Source organism: Triticum aestivum, chromosome 4A (genome assembly GCF_018294505.1).
Source record: "Triticum aestivum cultivar Chinese Spring chromosome 4A, IWGSC CS RefSeq v2.1, whole genome shotgun sequence".
NCBI classification, from domain to species: domain Eukaryota; kingdom Viridiplantae; phylum Streptophyta; class Magnoliopsida; order Poales; family Poaceae; genus Triticum; species Triticum aestivum.
Window position 1 is genome coordinate 725912944 of NC_057803.1, and position 26434 is coordinate 725939377.

The 26434-nt window shown below is 45.6% G+C and overlaps 1 protein-coding gene and 1 pseudogene across 1 annotated transcript; both read right to left on the reverse strand.

The window, feature by feature from the left end:
* Positions 1-8020: 8020 nt before the first annotated feature.
* LOC123084424 (F-box protein At1g52495-like) lies at positions 8021-9450 on the reverse strand (annotated as a pseudogene).
* Positions 9451-14808: 5358 nt separating this feature from the next.
* On the reverse strand, positions 14809-16056 carry LOC123083426 (uncharacterized). The gene has a single exon (XM_044505475.1). It carries the CDS (start codon positions 16024-16026, stop codon positions 14842-14844), a length of 1185 nt encoding a protein of 394 aa, XP_044361410.1. The 5' UTR covers positions 16027-16056; the 3' UTR covers positions 14809-14841.
* Positions 16057-26434: the final 10378 nt, after the last annotated feature.

The window sequence follows — 26434 nt, forward strand, 5'->3', positions numbered from 1 at the left end:
TCGAAAAAAAAAAAACCTGTTAAATTAGCAGTAGCGAGTGTATAACAGTTAGCAGCAGTGCCGCGATAGCAGTAGCGCGTCATTGCAAAGCGCGCTAGAGCTACTAGCAGTAGCGAGCTTCCAATAACCGCGCTGCTGCTACACTTCTGTAGCAGTAGCGCCGATGACCACACGCTACTGCTATGTGTTAGCTGTAGCGCCTTATTAGTAGCGCCCCTCCCCGCGCTACTGATACACCTAAAACCCGCGCTGCTGCTAGCCTTTTCCCTAGCAGTGCCCCCTCGTGTTGAAGTTATCGGGAGGGAGTATATCAACCCCCCCCCCCACGTGTTGAAGTTATCGGGAGTTTATATCGACACAGCATACGTATATGAAAATAATATTATCCAGGAGAGGGTATATCGACCCCCCCCCCCCCCGTCCTTCTTAATATCACTTAGCAACTTTTGCAACGATAGGGAGGGGGTGCTCCCGTGGTCTAAACTCCGTCTATGCACGATAGAAAATTCTGAAAAAATACATCTATGATCCCTCGACGTCCCCGCCTCTCTCATAAACAAAAAAAAATCTGTGAATAAAAAAATATCATGTTCTATGAACAAAAAAAACATCATATTTCATCCACATCCGTCCATACATCATATATGTGATTATCTATGAAAAAAACATCATATTCTATAAAAAAATCATGACATATATATATGAACAAAAACAATTATGATAACAAGCATATATATCATTATATATATAAAAACAAGCATATATATGAAAAAAATTCTAGGGAGGGCGCTGGCCGGACCAAGATGAGGAGGACCGCGGGGTCGGCGGCGAGGATGGCGACGGGGCAATGGGCGCACGCTCGGGGTAGGGGCGATGTCGACGAAGGGCGAAGCAGGGAGACGACGACAACGTACGGGGGCGGGCCGTGGCGGCGCGCGTCGGGGCAGGGGCGCGGGCAATGGTGATGGCGGGCCGGTGCGGCGCGCGTCGGGGCAGGGGCGCGGGCGACGGCGACGACGGGGGCGGGCCGGGGCGGCGCGCGTCGGGGCAGGGGCGCGGGTGACGGTGAGCGCGCGGGCGACGGCGACGACGGGCACGGGCGACGGCGACGGAGACGTCCGGGGCGGCGGGCGGCGTCGGCGTCGTCGGGGCAGCAACTGCGAGATGAGAGTGAAAATTTTCTAAGTGTGAACTTATATAGCAAAGCCTTTAGTCCCGGTTCGTGGCACCAACCGGGACTAATACACCCTTTAGTCCCGGTTGGTGCCACCAACCGGGACCAAAGGCCTCTTTTCAGCAGCCCAAAGGGCGGGAAGCGGTGACCTTTGGTCCCGGTTGGTGGCACCAACCGGGACCAATGGCCTTGCACAGCGGCATGGTGGTGGGAGTTTAGTCCCACCTCACTAGTTGAGAGCGCCCCGCACCTGTTTATAAGCTCCGCTGCCTCTTCCCATTCTAACTCCTCTGAACTGCAGGCCTATGGGCCTAATCTAACACTGCTTTGCCCGTGGGCCTGCTGGGCCTTCTGCGGTCCTGAATCCTGGCCCATGGTAGGGTTTCTAGTCGTATTCAGGCCGTGGGGGCCCAGTAGGAGGCACTTTTTTGATTTTTTTCGTTACTTATTGTTGCTATTTTTATTTTTATTCCAGTTTTTTGTTTTGTTTTCTGCATTATTTATTTTCTTTTGTTTTTTGCTTTATTTTTTTATTCTTTTTTCTTTTAGTTTTAGGAAAATTATAAATTTTCTGTTAGTGCCATTAGTTTTCAAATTTGAAAACACTTTTTTTGTTTTTTTGTTTTCTTTCTTGCTTTATTTATTTTATTTTGTTTCTACTTACAACAAAATACTTATTGTTGCTAATTTTAATTTTTCTTTTCCATTTTTTTGTTTTGTTTTCTGCATTATTTATTTTCTATTGTTTTTTATTTATTTTTTCATTCTTTTTTGCTTTTAGTTTTAGAAAAATTATAAACTTTCTGTTAGTGCCATTAGTTTTCAAATTTGAAAACACTTTTTTTGTTTTTTGTTTTCTTTGTTGCTTTATTTATTTTATTTTGTCTCTACTTACAACAAAATACTTATGGTTGCTATTTTTATTTTGTTTCCAGTTTGTTTGTTTTGTTTTCTACATTATTTATTTTCTTTTGTTTTTTGCTTTATTTTTAATTCTTTTTGCTTTTAGGTCAACAAAATTATAAACTTTCTGTTAGTGCCATTAGTTTTCAAATTTGAATAGTTAAAATTTGAATTCTTTGAAATTTGTGTGAATCACAAGTTTGTGATTAACTTTACTAAAAAAATGAACATAGATGCGCGTATAGAGAAAATTCAACCTAAATTCATAATAAATTTCTATGAATTTCAGAGAAATTCACTATGAATTTAGGTCAAATTCCCTGTATAGGGGCATCTATTTTCACTTTGAGAGGAGCTCAACAAGGCGGAGAGGGACATGCTTATAAACCGGTGTGAGCGCCCTTCGGTTGGCGAGGTGGGACTAAACTCTGAGCGCAACGAGAACCAACCCTTTAGTGCCGGTTTGTGGCACAAACCGGGACTAATGGTCATGGGCCAGGGGCGAGGCGCATTGGGCCCGGTTCGTGTGTGGATCCGGGACCAAAAGGTCCAGACGAACCGGGACCAATGGCCCACGTGGCTGCCCTCTTGAGAGTGTTATTGGTGAGAACATAGTTGACAAGGAGCGAACCGGGATTAATGGTATTACGAGGGCCGAACCAAAAGATATTAAAGCATTTCAAATGAACTCTGAAAAAGTTTGAAGTTGGCATGGTATTATAATTTCACCCACATAGCATGTGCATGTACAAAACGGACAATGGTATCATACTCGTGTGTTACAAAGTTGGCATGGTATCATCATAATAGTTGCCGGAGAAAGTCTTCACTTTTTCTTCGCTTGTGTTATTTTCTTATTGCACCGTAACCATGGATAATCTTCATCGTTTATCAGGATACTAGGGTCAGCCTTGACTTTGAAGGGAGGAATTTCATGAAACTTTTCATAATCTTCAGACATGTCTGTCTTGCCCTCCACTCCCACGATGTTCCTTTTTCCTGAAAGAACTATGTGGCGCTTTGGCTCATCGTATGATGTATTCGCATCCTTATCTTTTCTTTTTGTCGGTCTGGTAGACATGTTGTCGGTGTCAAAACCGGCGGATCTCGGGTAGGGGGTCCCGAACTGTGCGTCTAGGCGGATGGTAAAAGGAGACAAGGGACACGATGTTTTTACCCAGGTTCGGGCCCTCTTGATGGAGGTAAAACCCTACTCCTGCTTGATTAATATTGATGATACGGGTAGTACAAGAGTAGATCTACCACGAGATCAAAGAGGCTAAACCCTAGAAGCTAGCCTATGGTATGATTGTTGTTCGTCCTACGGACTAAAACCCTCCGGTTTATATAGACACCGGAGAGGGTTAGGGTTACACAGAGTCGGTTACAATGGTAGGAGATCTACATATCCGTATCGCCAAGCTTGCCTTCCACGCCAAGGAAAGTCCCATCCGGACATGGGACAAAGTCTTCAATCTTGTATCTTCATAGTCCAGGAGTCCGGCCAATGGTGATAGTTCGGCTATCCGTACACCCCCTAATCCAGGACTCCCTCACATGTCCTTCACATAGATAACCTGTGCCACATCATTGGCTAGGACGAACGGTTCATCAGTGTACCAAAGATTTTTCAGATCCGCTGCTGTCATTCCGTACTGTGGGTCTACCTGTACCCCGCCTCCTGACAGTTTGACCCATTTGCACTTAAACAAAGGGACATTAAAATCATGTCCGTAGTCAAGTTCCCATATGTCCACTATGTAACCATAATATGTGTCCTTTCCTCTCTCGGTGGCTGCATCAAAGCGGACACAGCTGTTTTGGTTGCTGCTCTTTTGATCTTGGTCAATCGTGTAAAATGGATTCCCATTTATCTCGTATCCTTTCCAAATCGTAACAGTCGAAGATGGTCCCCTGGATAACAAGTACAGCTCATCACAAATAGTGTTGTCACCTCTGAGACGTGTTTCCAACCAACTGCTGAAAGTCCTGATGTGTTCACATGTAATCCAGTCGTCGCACTGCTCTGGGTGATTGGAGCGCAGACTGTTCTTGTGTTCATCGACATAAGGGGTCACCAAGGTAGAGTTCTGTAGAACTGTGCAGTGTGCTTGAGACCAAGAATATCCGTCCCTGCATATTATTGAGTCCCTTCCAAGCGTGCCTTTTCCAGTCAGTCTCCCCTCATACCGCGATTTAGGGAGACCTATCTTCTTAAGGCCAGGAATGAATTCAACACAAAACCCGATGACATCCTATGTTTGATGGCCCATGGAGATGCTTCCTTCTGGCCTAGCGCGGTTACGGACATATTTTTTAGGACTCCCATGAACCTCTCAAAGGGGAACATATTGTGTAGAAATACGGGCCCCAGAATGACAATCTTGTCGACTAGATGAACTAGGACGTGCGTCATGATATTGAAGAAGGATGGTGGGAACACCAGCTCGAAACTGACAAGACATTGCGCCACATCACTCCTTAGCCTTGGTACGATTTCTGGATCGATCACCTTTTAAGAGATTGCATTGAGGAATGCACATAGCTTCACAATGGCTAATCGGACGTTTTCCGGTAGAAGCCCCCTCAATGCAACCGGAAGCAGTTGCGTCATAATCACGTGGCAGTCATGAGATTTTAGGTTCTGAAACTTTTTCTCTGCCATATTTATTATTCCCTTTATATTCGACGAGAAGCCAGTCGGGACCTTCATACTAAACAGGCATTCAAAGAATATTTCCTTCTCTTCTTTGGTAAGAGCGTAGCTGGCAGGACCTTCATACTGCTTCGGAGGCATGCCGTCTTTTTCGTGCAAAATTTGCAGGTCCTCTCATGCCTTAGGTGTATCTTTTGTCTTCCCATACACGTCCAATAAGCCTAGCAGGTTCACGCAAAGGTTCTTCGTCACGTGCATCACGTCGATCGAAGAGCGGACCTCTAGGTCTTTCCAGTAGGGTAGGTCCCAAAATATAGATTTCTTCTTCCACATGGGTGTGTGTCCGCCAGCGTCACTCGGAACAGCTAGTCCGCCGGGACCCTTTCGAAAGATTACGTGTAAATCATTGACCATAGCAAGTACGTGATCACCGGTACGCATGGCGGGCTTCTTCCGGTGATCTGCCTCGCCTTTGAAATGCTTGCCTTTCTTTCGACATTGATGGTTGGTCGGAAGAAATCGACGATGGCCCAGGTACACATTCTTCCTGCAGCTTCCCAGGTATATACTTTCGGTGTCAAGTAAACAGTGCGTGCATGCGTGGTATCCCTTGTTTGTCTATCCTGAAAGGTTACTGAGAGCGGGCCAATCACTGATCGTCACCTTCGCAGGAACCCTCTTCCTGGGGGGGTCGCCGTCAACATCACCAGGGTCATCTCGTCTGATCTTATACCGTAATGCACCGCATACCGGGCATGCGTTCAGATCCTTGTACGCACTGCGGTAGAGGATGCAGTCATTAGGGCATGCATGTATCTTCTGCACCTCCAATCCTAGAGGGCATACGACCTTCTTTGCTGCGTATGTACTGTTGGGCAATTCGTTATCCTTTGGAAGCTTCTTCTTCAATATTTTCAGCAGCTTCTAAAATCCTTTGTTAGGCATAGCATTCTCTGCCTTCCACTGCAGCAATTCCAGTACGGTATCGAGCTTTGTGTTGCCATCTTCGCAATTGGGGTACAACCCCTTTTTTGTGATCCTCTAACATGCAATCGAACTTCAGCTTCTCCTTTTGACTTTCGCATTGCGTCCTTGCATCGACAATGACCCGGCGGAGATCTTCATCATCGGGCACATCGTCTGGTTCCTCTTGATCTTCAGCAGCTTCGCCCGTTGCAGCATCATCGTGCACATCGTCTGGTTCCTCTTGATGTTCAGTAGCATCACCGTATTCAGGGGGCACATAGTTGTCATCGTACTCTTCTTCTTCGCCGTCTTCCATCATAACCCCTTTTTCTCCGTGCCTCGTCCAAACATTATAGTGTGGCATGAAACCCTTGTAAAGCAGGTGGGTGTGAAGGATTTTCCGGTCAGAGTAAGACTTCGTATTCCCACATATAGGGCATGGACAACACATAAAACCATTCTGCTTGTTTGCCTCAGCCACATCGAGAAAATCATGCACGCCCTTAATGTACTCGGAGGTGTGTCTGTTACCGTACATCCATTGCCGGTTCATCTGCGTGCATTATATATAATTAAGTGTGTCAAAAATCATTACAGAACATTATGAATAGATAACTAAGTGACCAAATTAATAGAAGTTCATCATCACATTAAAACCAAAGTATATACATAGTTCTCATCTTCAAATGAAAATCATTACAGAACAACATAAAGCTCTGCAGAGCATCTAAACTAATTAAACCATACATTGAAACTATGTAAAATATTTCAATGCGAAAACAAATGCGATCATAATCGCAACCAAGGTAAAAACTGATCCAACGGCATAATGATACCAAGCCTCGGTATGAATGACATATTTTCTAATCTTTCTAATCTTCAAGCGCATTGCATCCATCTTGATCTTGTGATCATCGATGACATCCGCAACATGCAACTCCAATATCATCTTCTCCTCCTCAATTTTTCTTATTTTTTCCTTCAAGAAATTGTTTTCTTCTTCAACTAAATTTAACCTCTCGGCAATAGGGTCAGTTGGAATTTCCGGTTCAACAACCTCCTAGATAAATAAAATCTACGTCACGTTGTTCGGCATAATTCTCATAAAAATAAATGAACCAATAGTTATGAAAAGATAATATATACCACATCCGAATCATAGACAGGACGAGGGCCGACGGGGGCGGATACCAAAACCATCGCACTATATAAGATGCAATAATAAAAGTAAGAAAATAATACAAGTATCTATCTAAACATACAAGTAATAATATTTTTCCTTTCAGAAAGAAGATAAGGACAAGAGGCTCACCACGGTGATGCCGGCGATGAGATCGGCGCGGGTGGTCGACGGCGGTGAAGACGGGTACGGGGCGTGATGGACCGCTAAACCTAGACAAATATTGAGGAAAATGGAGCTTGGGGGTCGAGCTTGGAGAGGAGAAAGCTTAAGTAGTGTGGCTCGGGCATTCCATCGAACACCTTGTGTGCATAAGAGGTGAGCTAGAGCACCACCAAGCCCTCTCCCCCTCGGCGGCCAGAAAAAACAGAGCAGTGTGCTCTGCTCTTACGCGAAGGGGTATATATAGGCACCTCATTGGTCCCGGTTGGTGGCATGAACCTGGACTAAAGGGCAGCCTTTGGTCCCGGTTCAAGCCACCAACCTGGACCAATGATGGTGGGCCAAGAGCGAGGCCCATTGGTCCCGGTTCGTCCCAGCAACCGGGACCAAAAGGTCCAGACAAACCGGGACCAAAAGGTCCAGACAAACCGGGACCAATGGCCCACGTGGCCCGGCTGGCCCCCGGGGTTCACGAACCGGGTCCAATGCCACCATGGGTCCCGGTTCTGGACTGAACCGGGACTAATGGGCTGACCCGGCCTGGACCTTTGCCCCCTTTTCTACTAGTGGATCGCGTACATGCAGGCGCCCCGACACCTGGTCCTGACATTGTTATCCCTGGCGATGAGATGACCTCCAGTCTTAGGGTCGCCTTCCTGTACGAGGAGACGAGGGAGTCTCCTGTTCCTGTGAACGTCAGCCATGGCGCCGCCGAGATGTACCTCGTCAGACGCGTTCAAGTTCCTCCGGTGCCTAGGGTAATGCGGCAACCGATCTCATTTTCTCTTTTCAGAAAAGCGATCGATCTCATTGCCGTAGCTTTGGAAACTGCTATTCCTATGTGGTCTTCAATTAGTGATCCAATTGGATATATGGTTCGTAACGGAGGCTTCAATGCTGATATATACTGATCGTATTTCAATGTTCACAGCTTTGGGGACATGATTCACACAATTGTACTTGTAAAAGATTGTAATAGCTAGATTGGAACTAGGGTGGGAATGTAAAAGATTGCATCAAAGTCTTGGACGGTCTCCCCTGAGTATTCAACAAGCGTGCCCGTGTCATGGTTGTAATACCTCAAGGCTTCCATGTGAAACATAATCTCAACTCGTTGATGAGTTTGCCGCCATAGACAGTCCGACATGTCTCGAAACACTATCTCATCATTAGACACGCCTATCAGCTGGTCATAAGAAAATGGAAAGTTGAGTACTACCTCCGTCCTGGTTTATAGGTCTCCTTTGAAGTTTGTGCCAAATTTTGACTAAAAATTTAACTAATAAAATGTTAATGCACGTCAAGAAAAATTATCTCATTGGATTCATATTTGAATATAGTTTTCAGAAATATAATGTTTGGTGACATAAGTAAACATTTTGTTAGTTTAATCTATGATCAAATTTTGACATGAAATACAATGGGGACCAGTAAACCCGGACCGAGGTAGTACATGACGCCGTTCCCATCGTGGTGGGTTAATGCTTTCCACATCATCACACATCCATACCTCGACTGATTCATATCCTGGACGCGGCATGGCTAGCTCCCCGCTTAGCTCGGCTAAGCCGGGCTTAAATTTATTGGGCCCTCGGTACCATGGAGGCCCAGTCATAATGTTGAATGACTCGTTTTCGAGGCTAAAGCGGACAAAGCATGGCACGTCAGCAATCTCATCTGGACACAGGTCTTCATACATGAGCGACTCATGGTCGACTGTCCAGATCAAGGAGCGCTTGAAGAAGATTGCCGTCTGCGTTGCTACGAAACAGGACGGCGGCCGTGGGACCGTCTCACGCCAACAGTGGTCCTTTCCAATGGTGAACACCTCCATCCCAAGAGCATCCTCGCCGAGACACTCGCGGTAGAAGAAGCGACCTTCTAGGCGTTGGTGCGATGATCTGGTCCGAAGCCAAACGCCTGCTGGCCTTCGGTTCCCCGGCGCCGACCCGATGTGACGATGTTGGGGCTCCACGGCAGCACGACGACCTGGCGCGTGACCGGGTTAAGCACGCGTACGGTATCCTCTGTGGGCAGCATCACAAGCCCGTCGCAGTGCGCGAACCGGTGCCTTGCCCACTCGTCCTCCGTGGGGAAAGATGAGGTGCCGTGCAAGAGGGTCGCGACATCCGGTTTGCTCTCCTCCCACAGGTACAATCCCGGGGCGGAGATCTCGTGGCTGATCATCCAAGGTTCCGCGGCTTCGACGGTGATACGTGGTGCAATGAGTAGGCTGCACGGCTTCTTGTTTTGTTGGTGGAGCCGGCGGAGGTGCGCCTGAGAGAAGGATGGGTCGTCGGAGATCGTTGTACGCCAGGCCTTGCAGACGCAGCTTAGATGCAACAGGGACTTTACGGGTAGCCGGACCAGGATGTCCGACACTATCAGGTCGTGAGGCAGGCACGTCATCTTGGCTGCAGCTGGTTGACAAGCCTCGGTGATTACTTGTCTTTTGCTAACTGAAACAGCGATGGGGCCGTCGTACCTCTGCCAAGTGCTACATTATGAGCGCTATAAACGCAAGTATACGAGCAGAGACTCAACCGTGTCTAAACCGAGTCGCACACGTGAACCAACTCAGAACTGCAATCTGGAAACTAACTCAAACTTTTATTTTAAACCGAAACTAACTCAAAGTTGCCTCCTGAAAGTTGGCATGTCCACGTTATTGGGTGTATTAATGATTGAATCAACTAATTTTGTTTACCACAACATGACAAACTTGGTACCATGCGACATACTATGTGGTAAGCAATCTAAACTACTAAAAAAACAAGACAAACGTGGTAGGCAACCACAAAAAAAGCATCACTATTTTTAAAACAAATATGAATAGGGTTCATCAATTACAGTAAGAAAAAGGCTTAAACTCGTCGACAGGTCATAGCTCCCGTGTCGGCCACATGCCCTCTCTTCCACACACTTTCTCTCTCTTCTGTGTTCCCATATTTACATCGGGGCCATTATCACCGACTTACTGTTGCAAAACAAGAGGGGTCGACACCGACCATGGACAGTTGCGTCCCTATCACAATAGATCTGATGGTACAAAACACACGGCGACATGGCCTCACCATTGTTGCATCCTCCCCATTTGCAAACGGCAGGAGACGTCGCCGACCAACGTAACAACGCCATTTGCTGCAAGCCGAGGGAGGGGCGACATCGACCACAAGGACTCTAAGGCTCCTACATGCCCCCATTCTGTGGCGATGTAAACACACGCGAGAGCAAGTTGTGAGCCAGTGTGGCAGGCGGCAATGCTGCATGGTGATGGCATGCTTTTTCGCAATAACGGCTTTTGTTTTTTCAGCAGGGCTATGTTGGCGTGTCCATGACTGCAATGTGTATGATGTTGTGTAGCAAATGAACTTAACGTTACGGAAGTTATGATGGCTTCAGTGGTTTGGAGACAACTAAAACGACGAAGACACTGTGTGGGGCGAAGATGGCACTGCAGCGATGACGCTGTTGCGATGGTGGGGACCACAATGGTGAGAGATGATGTTGCTACGATGGCCGACGGTGATGCGACATGGGAGTAACCAATGTGGCGATGGCTGTTTAGGGGGTGGAACCCTTAAGCGTATTATTTTTAAACCTAATATTGTGCAACAACGATAAAACTCAGGAAAGTCTGTCAGTAGATATATACAAATCCATTCAATACCGTTCCCTCTCATCTGGACTAACTGCCAAGACGCCACTCTCTATGGAGCCACAATTGCAGGAATGACTAAAAGTAGCGGGCAAGGCTCACATGGCACCCTCCACTGATCTCCCACCACTGCTAACATGGCATCAGTGGCGGGTGCGCTCCCGCCACTGGTAGAGCCTCTGTAGTGGCGAGTGTATCTTGGTGCCTGCCACTGGGATATATTGTTAGTTGTGGCAGGCAATCAAAGGCACTCGCCACAACTACATGTCCAGCCGCCAGCATAAAGCAGACATTAAACAGCAACAACAACTAGCATATGCGATCATACACATCACAATAGATCTATCTCCGATTAGCCGCGACATATTTTACCATAACAATAATCCAAATATAGTAAAATAGATGTCGCATTAGAGTACAACTTATCTAACATCGTTAGTACACATAGCCTTCTAGGCGTAGCCTCATGTTGCATGTTACATACATATACAACATCATGATAACAACAACATTATAATGAGAATGAACTGTATAAACATAATCAAATTCTTCACTCATCCACTTCTCAACGCAGTCCTGCATACTTCATAGTTGATTTTCCCTGTGTAGACGAAGTTGGCGTGATTCTCCTCCTCTTTTTTAGTCTTATATCCTTTATTGCAGTTGTTCTCGTAATCGTGCACTTGCTCATCGCATCTCCCGTGAATCATAGACTCCTCGATTCTTTCTATAGTCAGGGCCGGTCCTGAGAGTTCGGGGGCCCGGGGCGGAACTAAAACACAGGGCCCTTAACACTATCACAAGGTTTCTTTGGAAATACAAAAAGTCGTATTTAGTGTCAAGCTTTACTATAAGTATTGGAGTAAATTATAGGTTCATGTGTCAGAAGATTAGATAGATAGGTGAAGGCATGTCCATAAATAGTCTGAACAGAAATTTGCATAAAAATGCAGAGTTGAAAAGTATAGTTTAGTTTCTACACTAAGGCTCGGTTTGGATCACCGATTTCCTTTGAAATACACTAGTAAAAGATACAAGCCTCGGTCCGTCGTTTCATTTCCGTTTGGAATTTGCTTAGCGGACAGTAAAATAAACATGTAAGTTATACACCTCCGTACTAAATTACATCGAATCCAAGCGCGGCCTAACTAATGTTAATTGTAAGGTTGTTACTCCGAGTATGATTATCTCACAAATGAAGAGAGATAAGCAAATCCATGTGAGTGATGTGAAAAACATTCCTTCGTTGGTTCAAATATTAAATCCCTTCATATCATCAAAAATTAAGGCGACAATATAGCAAAAGTACATAGTCAATTATCATACCTAATTGTGCAAATGAGTAAATAAGACTTATTTAGCCCGTCGTTTGCCGTCATTGTTCAGTTCGTCTGAAAATAGCAGCCATGATCAGAAACCAGAACCACATTCTTTGGGATCTAGACCTCATGAACACGAATATCAACTCCGCATTAAACTACAGAACCAGAAGGTTAACAATAAGAACTGCGGAAGACAACGATCGGCCGGCAACACTCACCTTCGCAGACAAATGCAACACCAACCCGCTGCTCAACTCTGGCGGGCAGCTGTGTCTGTTGCGATCGAGCCATCGTACTAGAGCAATCTCCTGATTCATCTGCCATGATCTTGATCTGGTCGCGAGGAGAAAAAGCAGCGCGTGCTTCGTGCGTGGAGCCTCGCTCCAGTTTCGGGATCCCGCAGATCCATGTGTGCGTCACGGCGATGTATCAGACGCTACAACTATTAGTTGCAACTAATTAGGGCAGGCCCAATAGCATTTCTTTATGCAGCTAATTGAGGCCTAATGCAGAGCTCGCGGGGGCCCCTCCACTTTAGGGGCCCGGGGCGGCCGCCCCCCCTGCCCCCCCTCAGGGCCGGGCCTGTCTATAGTACACCGCATATCACTTTTACTTCATGTACGAAAATAAATAAACAAACAAAAATAAAATAAAGGCAGTTTAGAAGCATCGATGATACAAATAAAATAAACGCAGTTCACGAGTAGTTCAGAAGCAGAAGTTCCGCTCCATCATAGCAACCTAGAAATTAAGTTCACATGTGTCGATCATATAGATCACATAAAGGTGGTGCACTAGCAGGGACGGGGCTCACGTGTATGCACTGGTGTCAGTTGGCACCAATGCCATTCGATGCTTCGGCTAATAGCTTTACCGATTTGTGCCTTTGACCCCAGCAAAACAGATCGGTTGACCCTAGCCCACCACAGAAGAAAAGCCCAAAGTCTTAGCCCAGTTAGATAGTTACAACAACAAGAAGAAGTATTGATCTGTTTGCTAACCTAGCACACAGTCCACAAGGCACAATCTATCTGGTGCCAAAAAAAAAACCCTACTAATTCCTGGACGCAGCCGGCCACCAGGTCGCAGTAGGTAAGGACGCACGCCTCTCTCGAGCGATTCACTTCCTCCTCAACGATATCGATCCCCAAATCCTCTGCACACCTACCGCTGTTATCAGGGAACTACACAACGGTGTACGACGCTAATTTTGGTTCGGCAATGTCCACCCGCCGGCCGCGTCACCCTAATCTGCAGTCCTGCGATTATTGATTCTCCACCTCGTTCATCCCAGGTACCCAAGGCGCTGACATACTAAGATTGAAAATTTTAATTTATCTCCTTGATTCAATTAGGACTAGAAGATTATAGATAGATTTTCTATTGAAGCGGACAAGAGACACTGATATTTAATTAGAGATCAAACCGAGAAAATCAATTACAGGACCTTGCAGACAATGCAGACTTCAAATATCTCTTGTTTCTTTTAACTTTCAGTATTTATTCAAACTAGCTGAGTTTTATCCTGATGACTTTTATTCAACATAATTGATGGATCTTGATCATGAACTTCAAATGTAAATTGGCAATGTCCAAACAGACCAAGGATTTGCCAATTTGGATCACATTGCAGATCTTGCTGAAGTGTTAACTGACACTAAGAAACATCTTGCTTTTCCTTTGGTATATCAACTTCTAAAAATGGTGCTAATTTTGACAGTTGCCAAAATCGATGAGGAGATGCTTTTCAGAAATGAATATTGTCAAGAGTGTTTTGCATAACAAAATGGGCGACCAGTTCATGAGTGATACCCCTGAGTTGCTATGTGGATAAATATATATTTACTATCACAACAAATGATTCCATAACTGATTTATTGAATAAAGAAGATTAAAGGTCGAGAAGGAAGTTATAACATGTGAGTCTCACATCATTTTATATTTTTGCTTAATCGTATTTATTTTATGTATCATTTGTTCAGTACATTGTTGTAAAAATAATTTATTTCTTTTGTTTATTGTTTTCACTAAGTTAGAAATAAAATGCTCCCAACTTACATTTTTTTCTTATTTTATACTGAATATGCGAACAAGTGGTTTTTTGACTTTGCCCAACAAGTACTCGGGTATGAAAATCATTTTAATACAATAAAATTTATATCATTGGCTAATTGCATATTTTCACTCTTTATATTGCCGTGAAATGTTATCCATATTGCACTGCTAATATCGGTGCTATTGTGGGCAACATTGACACCGGTGCCCATTTTTTCAAGCTTCGTCCCTGATGGATGCTACTCATAGATTAAAATCGCGGGCAAAACGATTTAGCGGTAAAGAATTTTCCCGGGAAGGCTAATGAAGGAATGGAGCGATCCCGGGCGATAGCGGCATGATCTCCCGTGATTTGTACTACTGGCAACTCACGAGAGGATTTCTCAGCCGCGATTAGCGGGAGATCGGGGCCAAATAGCAGGAGATTTTAATCTATGATGCTACTCCGCATGGGAACTCTGCACCCACTGCATTTGTCCCTATCAGTATAAGAACACAAAGTACTTACTGAAGGAAAAAAAAAACCTTGCTTTCTAGACAGCTAATGTGTTCACAAGGCAAGCGTGTCTCTTATTACAAGCCAACGAGAGAAAAAGAGATTCAAGCAAAATGTCCAGGTCGGGTTGCCTAATGCTCTGCCTAGAAGAATAAACAAAATAAATCCAATAGCTTGCCGCTGCCACTGCCTAGCATCGGCACTTACGAAAAGAAAACGAACTTCTGGAGCAGCAAGACAAATAAATATAGTGGTGTTTGCCATCACAATCACGGGCCATCGGAGTAGAACATGCTCGGGTACGCCCACAAGGCCATGGCTGTGGGCACAAACCTCTTATGCCAATTGAAGTTGGGATGGCTAGTTGGAGAAAGGTCCACATGGCCACGCAGCTCGTGCACGCTCCAAGGCTCAGAGTGATGGGCGTAGTACAAGTTGTTGCTCCTGCCTCCCCATCGCTCCGGGCGCGCACAAGCAAACGGAGGGCTCCGCTCGTCTCCCCCGACAAAGATCGCCCAGTTGTCCAACGTCTTCACCTTCACCCACTTCGCGGGCTCGGTCGACATGTCGAGGCGGTGGCACACAGGATCTGCGGACGACAGGTGCACAAAGTGGTCGACCATGAGGAGATCATCGCCGCAGACCACAAGCCATGCCTGCACAAAAGATTCTGGCTCTATCTCGCTGCACCACTTGGTTGGTATCTCCCGCAGGCCTAACCGAGGGGCCAACCTCAGAGTGTAAATCCTCATACCGTGGTCCATGGCGATGAACTGACCGTTGAACTGCACGATCTGATATATCCATCCATAAGGAATTTGGAGGTCCTCCCAAGAATCACTTCCAACGGGCCAATCAAGCAGGGAGGATTGAGTGCTTACAAGCAGATGTGAGTTGGGATATGTAAGTGGAGCAGTGAGAGTGCCGCCATAGTAGCCGTCGCTGAAAGGGAGACGTGGAGGTGAAACCACGGCCCCGGTGAACACATCGACAACAAGGCAATCTCCGCGGTAGCAGCAGATGAGATGGCCATGTGAAGAGCCAGCAAAGTGCATGTTCTCAAAAGTTTCTTGAGGAATCTGGCAGCGAAGGGCGCTATTGTTGCTAGCTACATCAATGACTTTACGTATGCGTAGCATGTATCGAGAATTGAAAGGAACAGAAGAATGTTTTTCAGAAAAAAAGGAAGGAAGAGTAGAACCTTGGATAGGGCCAGCGGGTCGGATGAGAAGAGGTGGGATTAATGTGCATAGGTTAGATGTAGATCGGTAGGAAGAGAATGCTGCACGCCATGAGTGGCAGGTTGCAGCAAAGGCAAGAATGTCAATGGAGGATCCCAGCAGAGCAACAATGGAGTGAAGCGGGCCATCCGGAAGATCGGCCCAACCTTGTAGTTCAGACACATCAGTGCGAACTGAAGTAGAAACAACTGACAGTCTGCTGGGGCTCTGCATGATGGAATGTTATCTGCATCACAAAACAAATTCAGGTCCTAATTAATATCAGAACCGATGAACAATTTCAAGGATATGATAAAATAAAGAGACATATAGCATACAAGAACAATGGATATTTCCTCAGGATCCTAAAATAATATGCCTATGCATGAAGAAACTTGTTATACACTAGAAAAATAAGGAATTTGACACGACTACACTCTTGTGGATTCCAAAGTTCAGACCGTTCATTATCAGATAATAAGACCTGTACTGTCTAGCAAATGTCTCACAACAGTAAACACTTCCAACGAAGCACATCATTCTGTTTATAAGAACATGAGGCTAAAACAGGTGACAATTATTTAGACCGTGAGACGGCTAGTTGATGATATGTTTATAAGATCATTTCATGGAGCCCCAATTTCTGAGGAAAATCCATTCTAATTCGGCCCACCCACAGATCCAGCGCGAGCCGAGTTCAAGACGATTCGTAGGCATATGCATGACCCCATATAGATGAAACAAGGCAAATTTGTACGGGAGAGAATGAGCACAACACAGACCTTGCGGATCAGGATGGGAGGCGGAGGCGGAGGCGGATCAGGATGGGCTGTCGCCGGCGTCTTGGATCTCCGGCGTTGTGGCGCTGTGGCTCGATCGCTTCCAGAAAGGCAGAAACCGCCCGGCCGCTTCGCCTGGAAGGGAAATGGGTTGAGGCTTTCCGTTGTGGGCCGACTTGGGTTTGCATGGGTCAGCTTGTTCTAAAAAAAAAATACTACTGTCCCCTAAAAAAAAAAGGATGCGTCTAGCGGGCGGCTGGGCGCCTCGCTCCCGGGCGGCCTGTTTTTTTTACCAAATAGTGTGCGTAGCGTGTTGTTATTTTTTTTGATATCAAGAGACTTTATTCCTCAAATAAAGGAAAGATCGTTTACAAGGGAAGAAGAAATAAAGTCAGGGATAGCATCCCAAACACAAGAGGTACTGGAGCTAAAAGCAGATTTTGCTATAGTATTCGCCACCTCATTGGCCTCTCTAAAACAATGCGAGATCCTAACTTGGCCAAATTCCTTCATCAGTTGTTTACTCTTCATCATCACTAGAACGGAAGGTCCTGCATAATCGTTCTCACCTTTCATGGCATCAACAACAAAAGAGCTATCGGATTCAATTATCAGCTTGCTATAGCCAATGCTCGCCGCCAAATAGAATCCATTTCTGATCGCAGTCATTTCCGCTTAGTCTACATTAGGACCGTGAGGCATGAGCCATGAGGCAGCCGCAATAAAGTTTCCATTCTCATCTCGGGCCACTGCGCCAGAAGTTCCTGACAATGTTTCAGCGACGAATGAAGCATCAACATTTATTTTAACGAATCCTTTGGATGGCTTCTTCCAAATATGATCGAGTTTACGCTTTGGAGACTTTGAGTTAGCAGCTCGCATAAAATTTGTCAACAGAACTTTGATGAAGATGGCAGATCGCTCTGCATTTTGCACAGATTCTCCCCTCACCAACTGTCGCCGTTGGCACCAAAGAAACCATGCAGCAAGTAGCGCCAGTTCAGCAGATGGCAAGTCTCCGGTAACTGAATGCATTTTAGCTAAAGTTTCAAGTGTAACTGATCCTGACCTATCTTGCATAACCGCTTTTTGCACATCATCATAAAGTCCCAAGTCCTTCCATACATCTTTTACTCTGGCACACTTGAAGAGGCAGTGTTGTATGTCCTCAGGTCCCAAGGAGCAGATCGGGCATTGAATAGGTGTACGTATGTGCCTTCCTGAAAGGACCCCATAACATGGTAAAACCCCATGCAACACTTCCCATGCAAATATTTTAACCTTCCCTGGAATTCTTAACTTCCAGACTTCTTTCCAGATTGAATTCAAGTTGAACCTGCCTTGACCATGTATTATGTACCCTCGTTGCCCATGTTGATGTTCCCACTCTCGGTGGTATGCAGAACATATAGAAAAGGTTCCCGATCTTGTGTAATTCCACCCGATAAAATCATCCATGCTATGCACATTCAAAGGGATTTGTAGTATACGTTGAGCATCGACAGGTGAAAAAACATCTCGGATTAGGATTTCATCCCAAGAACCACAGTTAGGGTCAATGAGCTCATCAACCTTAGATAGGATGATGTTCCCTTTAGGAGTTATAACTTTTCTGCTCGGGCTAGATGGAATCCATGGATCGCTCCAAATATTAATTTCAGCTCTGGATCCAACTCTCCAAATGCATCCCCTGTTAAAGGTTTGAATTCCCGATACAATACTCTGCCAGGTATAGGAGGAACCCTTCTTTGCTCCAGCCTTTAGGATATTTCCATCGGGATAGTACTTAGCCCTTAACACACGCGCACACAAAGAATCTGGGTTCTGGATTAGTCGCCAACATTGTTTTGCTAACAGAGCAAGGTTGAAACTATGAAGGTCTCTAAATCCCATGCCCCCTTCCTTCTTCGGAGTACACATCTTCCACCACGCGAACCAGTGCATTTTCTTTCTGTCCTCCTCATCTCCCCACCAGAATTCCGATATCTCATCGGTTATGGCCTTGCAAATACCTTTGGATAATTTGAAAACTAACATAGCGCATGAAGGTATTGCTTGCGCCACAGATTTCAGCAAGATTTCCTTTCCCTGCATAGACAAAACTTTCTCCTTCTAGCCTTTCAGACGTTGGCACACTCGATCAATTAGGTGTTGGAAACAGTCACTTCTTTCCACCCCAAGCATAGTCGGGAGACCCAAATATGTATCAGAGAGAGCTTCAGTTAATATATTTAATTCCCTGCAAATATCCTCTCTCACAGAGACACTAGTGTTTGGGCTAAAATAAATACTGGATTTGGCATTACTAACCATTTGTCTAGAGCTTTGACAGTAAGTTTCCAGCACCTTCTTCAATGTTCTTGCACTGCTGATATTAGCCTTCATTAAAATTAAGGAGTCATCTGCAAAAAGAAGATGTGATATAGATGGTGCATTCCGCCAGACTTTAACTCCTTCAATTCCCCCAATATCCTCCTCATGAGCTAGAAGGCTTGAGAGACCCTCTGAGCAAATTAGAAATAAGTACGGGGATAGCGGGTCTCCCTGTCTCAATTCCCTTGTCGGCACAAATTCATCAGTTTCAGTGCCATTAAAACAAATCTTGTAACTTACTGATGATACGCATTCCATGATCATCTCCACCCATTCTTCTTGAAATCCCATTCTCATCATCATGTTACGCAAGAAACCCCACTCAACTCTATCATATGCTTTGTGCATGTCCAGTTTTACAACACAGTAACCATTGGAGCCATGGGTCTTTTTCTTTATTGCATGAAAGCTCTCATAAGCAACCAAAACATTGTCGGTAATAAGTCTACCCGGGACAAAAGCACTCTGAGTTGGGGATATAATTTCAGGAAGTATCTTTTTCAATCTATTAGCTATCATCTTCGAGATAATTTTGTAGACCACATTACACAAGCTAATCGGTCTATATTGGGTGATTACCTCTGGATTGTCTAACTTGGGGATAAGCACAATGTTAGTTGCATTCCACCCGGTTGGTATTTTCTTCTTATTTATGGCATCAAGAACCTCTTTGGTGAGCTCATCACCAAGTATATGCCAGAATCTCTTGAAGAATAAAGCGTGGAGACCGTCTGGGCCAGGGGCCTTCATGTCCCCGATTTGGAATAGTGCCTTCTTAACTTCATCCCCTGTGTAATCTGCGCACAAAAAGTCATTCATTGCAGCTGAAACACTTTGCTTCACTGATGCTAGAAGTCCCTGGTCAGTATCCCCTACCTCTGAAGTGAACAATGACACAAAATAGTCCTGCACCAGGGGCTTAAGGCTGTCATTTCCTTCCACCCATCCATCCATAGTGTTCTTAAGACACTTAATCAGATTTTTCTTCCTCCGCATAGAAGCATACTGCTGAAAATATGAACTGTTCTGGTCTCCATGCCGTAGCCAAGTCACCCTGCCCCGTTGGGCCCAATATATCTCGTCTTGTTCCAGTATGTTTTCTATAAGAACTGTAAGTTCCTTCTGCCTCGCCTTAACTTCATCGTTCATAGGAGCTCGCATGAGCTTCTCTAGTTCTTTTTGAACTTTCCGCAACCTCGATCATGAACTTTTGAGTACCGTCCGATCCCACTCATGCAGATCATTATGGATAGACTCAAGCTTCTCTCATATGCTTGGACACACGACATTGTGTATTGCTTTTTGCCATGGAGTTCGGAAGATTTCCTCCAATGTATCATATGCTAACCAACGTGCCTCAAATCTTCTTTCCTTCCTCTGGCGATCAGCTACATCACGGAGATGGGTTGTGTCTAGACAAATAGGTCGATGGTCAGATTTTCCCATCTCCAGGTTTATCAATCCTGCCCAAGGATGCATCTGCGCCCATGACTGGTAGACACCGCCTTGTCTAGTCTTTCTCTTAGTCCTCCTCGAAACCAAGTAAACTTTGTTGGGGAACGTCGCAGAAAATAAAAAATTTCTACGCTTCACCAAGATCAATCTATGGAGTCATCAAGCAACGAGAGAGAGGAGTGCATCTACATACCCTTGTAGATCACGAGCGGAAGCGTTCAAGAGAACGGGGTTGAGGGAGTCGTACCCGTCGTGATCCAAATCACCGAAGATCCTAGTGCCGAACGGACGACACCTCCGCGTTCAACACACGTACGGTTGGGGAAGACGTCTCCTCCTTCTTGATCCAGCAAGGGGGGAGCAGAGGTTGATGGAGATCCAGCAGCACGACGGCGTGGTGGTGGAAGTAGCGGCGATCTCAGCAGGGCTTCGCCAAGCTCAGCGAGAGGGAGAGGGAGGCGCCAGGGACTAGGGTGCGGCTGCCCTCCCTCCCCCCTCTTTATATAGGGGCCCTGGGGGCCGCCAGCCCCTAGAGATCTAATCTCAAGGGGGGGGGGGCGGCCAAGGGGGGGGGACTTGCCCCCCAAGTCAAGTGGGGCGCCCCCACCCCTAGGGTTTCCAACCCTAGGCGCAGGGGGAGGCCCAAGGGGGGCGCACCAGCCCACCAGGGGCTGGTTCCCTTCCCACTTCAGCCCATGTGGCCCTCCAGGATAGGTGGCCCCACCCGGTGGACCCCTGGGACCCTTCCGGTGGTCCCGGTACAATACCGGTGACCCCCGAAACTTTTCCGGTGGCCGAAACTGGATTTCCTATATACAAATCTTCACCTCCGGACCATTCCGGACCTCCTCGTGAAGTCCGGGATCTCATCCGGGACTCCGAACAACTTTCGGGTTACCGCATACTAATATCTCTACAACCCTAGCGTCACCGAACCTTAAGTGTGTAGACCCTACAGATTCGGGAATCACGTAGACATGACCGAGACAGCTCTCCGGCCAATAACCAACAGCGGGATCTAGATACCCATGTGGCTCCCACATGTTCCACGATGATATCATCGAATGAACCACGATGTCGAGGATTCAGGTAATCCCGTATACAATTCCCTTTGTCAATCGGTACGTTACTTGCCCGAGATTCTATCGTCGGTATCCCAATACCTCGTTCAATCTCGTTACCGGCAAGTCACTTTACTCGTACCGTAATGCATGATCCCGTGACCAACCACTTGGTCACATTGAGCTCATTATGATGATGCATTACTGAGTGGGCCCAGAGATACCTCTCCGTCATACGGAGTGACAAATCCCAGTCTCGATCCGTGTCAACCCAACAGATACTTTCGGGGATACCTGTAGTATACCTTTATAGTCACCCAGTTACTTTGTGACATTTGGTACACCCAAAGCACTCCTACGGTATTCGGGAGTTACACGATCTCATGGTCTAAGGAAATGATACTTGACATTGGAAAAGCTCTAGCAAATGAACTACACGATCTTATGCTATGCTTAGGATTGGGTCTTGTCCATCACATCATTCTCCTAATGATGTGATCTCGTTATCAATGACATCCAATGTCCATAGTCAGGAAACCATGAATATCTGTTGATCAACGAGCTAGTCAACTAGAGGCTCACTAGGGACATGTTGTGGTCTATGTATTCACACATGTATTACGATTTCTGGATAACACAACTATAGCATGAATAATAGACAATTATCATGAACAAGGAAATATAATAATAATCATTTTATTATTGCCTCTAGGGCATATTTCCAACAGTCTCCCACTTGCACTAGAGTCAATAATCTAGTTACATTGTGATGAATTGAACATCCATAGAGTTGTGGTGTTGATCATGTTTTTCTCGCGGAAGAGGTTTAGGCAATGGATCTATGACATTCAGATCCGTGTGCACTTTGCAAATATCTATGTCTCCATCTTGAACATTTTCACGGATGGAGTTGAAGCGACGTTTGATGTGCCTGGTCTTCTTGTGAAACCTGGGCTCCTTGGCAAGGGTAATAGCTCCAGTGTTTTCACAGAAGAGAGTGATCGGCCCCGACGCATTGGGTATGACTCCTAGGTTGGTGATGAACTCCTTCATCCATATTGCTTCATGCGCTGCCTCCGAGGCTGCCATGTACTCCGCTTCACATGTAGATCCCGCCATGATGCTTTGCTTGCAACTGCACCAGCTTACTGCCCCACCATTCAAAATATACACGTATCCGGTTTGTGACTTAGAGTCATCCAGATCTGTGTCGAAGCTAGCGTCGACGTAACCCTTTATGACGAGCTCTTCGTCACCTCCATAAACGAGAAACATATCCTTAGTCCTTTTCAGGTACTTCAGGATATTCTTGACCGTTGTCCAGTGTTCCATGCCGGGATTACTTTGGTACCTTCCTACCAAACTTACGGCAAGGTTTACATCAGGCCTGGTACACAGCATGGCATACATAATAGACCCTATAGCCGAGGCATAGGGGATGACACTCATCTTTTCTCTATCTTCTGTCGTGGTCGGGCATTGAGCCGAGCTCAATTTCACACCTTGCAACACAGGCAAGAACCCCTTCTTGGACTGATCCATATTGAACTTCTTCAATATCTTATCAAGGTATGTGCTTTGTGAAAGACCTATGAGGCGTCTCGATCTATCCCTATAGATATTGATGCCTAATATGTAAGCAGCTTCTCCAAGGTCCTTCGTTGAAAAATACTTATTCAAGTAGGCCTTAACACTGTCCAAAAGTTCTATATCATTTCCCATCAAAAGTATGTCATCTACATATAATATGAGAAAAGCTACAGAGCTCCCACTCACTTTCTTGTAAACACAGGCTTCTCCATAAGTCTGCATAAACCCAAACGCTTTGATCATCTCATCAGAGCGAAGGTTCCAACTCCGAGATGCTTGCACCAGCCCATAAATGGATCGCTGGAGCTTGCATACCTTGTTAGCATTCTTAGGATCGACAAAACCTTCCGGCTGCATCATATATAGTTCTTCCTTAAGATAGCCGTTAAGGAATGCCGTTTTGACGTCCATCTGCCATATCTCATAATCATAGTATGCGGCAATTGCTAACATGATTCGGACGGACTTCAGCTTTGCTACGGGAGAGAAAGTCTCATCGTAGTCAACCCCTTCAACTTGTCGATAACCCTTAGCGACAAGTCGAGCTTTATAGATGGTAACATTACCATCCGCGTCCGTCTTCTTCTTAAAGATCCATTTGTTTTCTATCGCTCGCCGATCATCGGGCAAGTCTGTCAAAGTCCATACTTTGTTTTCACACATGGATCCTATCTCGGATTGCATGGCTTCAAGCCATTTGTTGGAATCTGGGCCCGCCATCATTTCTTCATAGTTCGAAGGTTCACCGTTGTCTAACAACATGATTTCCAGGACAGGGTTGCCATACCACTCTGGTGTGGAACGTGTCCTTGTGGACCTACGAAGTTCAGTAGTAACTTGATCCGAAGTACCTTGATCATCATCATTAACTTCCTCTCCAGTCGGTGTAGGCACCACAGGAACATCTTCCTGAGCTGCGCTATTTACCGGTTCAAGAGGTAGTACTTCATCAAATTCCACTTTCCTCTCACTTATTTCTTTCGAGAGAAACTCTTTCTCCAGAAAGGACCCGTTCTTGGCAACAAAGATCTTGCCTTCGGATCTGAGGTAGAAGGTATACCCAATGGTTTCCTTAGGGTATCCTATGAAGACGCATTTTTCTGATTTGGGTTCGAGCTTTTCAGGTAGAAGTTTCTTGACATAAGCATCGCATCCCAAACTTTTAGAAACGACAGCTTAGGTTTCTTCCCAAACCATAATTCATACGGTGTCGTCTCAACGGATTTAGACGGTGCCCTATTTAATGTGAATGTAGCTGTCTCTAAAGCGTATCCCCAAAATGATAGCGGTAAATCTGTAAGAGACATCATAGACCGCACCATATCCAACAAAGTGCGATTACGATGTTCGGACACACCGTTACGCTGAGGCGTTCCAGGCGGCATGAGTTGTGAAACAATTCCACATTTCCTTAAGTGCGTACCAAATTCGTGACTTAAATATTCTCCTCCATGATCTGATCGTAAGAACTTTATTTTTCGGTCACGTTGATTCTCCATCTCATTCTGAAATTCCTAGAACTTTTCAAAGGTCTCAGTCTTGTGTTTCATCAAGTAGACATACCCATATCTACTTAAGTCATCAGTGAGAGTGAGAACATAACGATATCCACCGCGAGCCTCAACGCTCATTTGACCACACATATCAGTATGTATAATTTCCAATAAGTTGGTTGGTCGCTCCATTGTTCCGGAGAACAGTCTTGGTCATTGTACCCATAAGGCATGGTTCGCACGTATCAAATGATTCGAAATCAAGAGACTCCAAAAGTCCATCTGTATGGAGCTTCTTCATGCGTTTGACACCAATGTGACCAAGGCTGCAGCGCCACAGATATGTGGGACTATCATTATCAATCTTACATCTTTTGGTATACACACTATGAATATGTGTAATATCACGTTCGAGATTCATTAAGAATTAACCATTGACCAGCGGGGCATGACCATAAAACATATCGCTCATATAAATAGAACAACCATTATTCTCGGATTTAAATGAGTAGCCATCTCGTATTAAACGAGATCCAGATACAATGTTCATGCTCAAAGCTGGCACTAAATAAGAATTAATGAGGTTTAAAACTAATCCCGTAGGTAAATGTAGAGGTAGCGTGCCGACGGCGATCACATCGACCTTGGAACCATTCCCGATGCGCATCATCACCTCGTCCTTCGCCAGTCTCCGTTTATTCCACAGCTCCTGTTTTGAGTTACAAATATGAGCAACCGCACTGGTACCAAATACCCAGAAGCTACTACGAGTACTGGTAAGGTACACATCAATTACATGTATATCACATATACCTTTAGTGTTGCCGGCCTTCTTGTCCGCTAAGTACTTGGGGCAGTTCCGCTTCGAGTGACCGTTCCCTTTGCAATAAAAGCACTCAGTCTCAGGTTTGGGTCCGTGCTTTGGCTTCTTCCCGGCAACTGGCTTACCGGGCGCGGCAACTCCCTTGCCGTCCTTCTTGAAGTTGTTTTTACCCTTGCCTTTCTTGAAACTAGTGGTTTTATTGACCATCAACACTTGATGTTCCTTTTTGATTTCCACCTCCGCTGATTTCAACATTGAAAATACTTCAGGAATAGTTTTCACCATCCCCTACATATTGTAGTTCATCACAAAGCTCTTGTAGCTAGGTGGGAGCGACTGAAGGATTCTGTCAATGACCGCCTCGTCCGGGAGGTTAATGTCCAGCTGGGACAAGCGGTTGTGCAACCCAAACATTTTGGGTATGTGCTCACTGACAGAACTATTTTCCTCCATCTTACAACTGTAGAACTTGTCGGAGACTTCATATCTCTCGACCCGGGCACGAGCTTGGAAAACCATTTTCATCTCTTCGAACATCTCATATGCTCCGTGTTGCTCATAACGCTTTTGGAGCCCCGGTTCTAAGCTGTAAAGCATGCCGCACTGAACGAGGGAGTAGTCATCAACACGCGACTGCCAAGCGTTCATAACGTCTTGGTTCGCTGGGTCGGGTGCTTCATGTTGGAAATATGAGCAATTTACCGAATGTTTTTATTAACAGGAATACTAGATAAAGCACGACTAGTATAGCAGTGATAAAGCAAGTCATGCGATTTGACAGAGAGAAGGTAAACAGCAACTTCACATATGAACTGTAACTAAACACATCTAGAGCAGACAGTATAGCAAGCTGCATATATGAAGTAGAACCTAACACATGTAGGGCAGAAACTAGAGCAAAGAACTGTGGCAGGACTTCTAACAGAAAGAGCATAAACACGTACGGGACAACAGCAGCAGAAGCGCTAGACTTGGGGTCGACATCCTCTCCAGCCATGTCGTCAATGAGGTTGTCGACGTCGGGGAAGAAGTCATCGTCGGGGAAGTAGTCGTCGGAGTCCGTGATGA

Coding starts and splice junctions, on each gene's coding strand:
- LOC123083426 (XM_044505475.1), bottom strand. CDS start 16,026: ATGCAGAGCCCCAGCAGACTGTCAGTTGTTTCTACTTCAGTTCGCACT.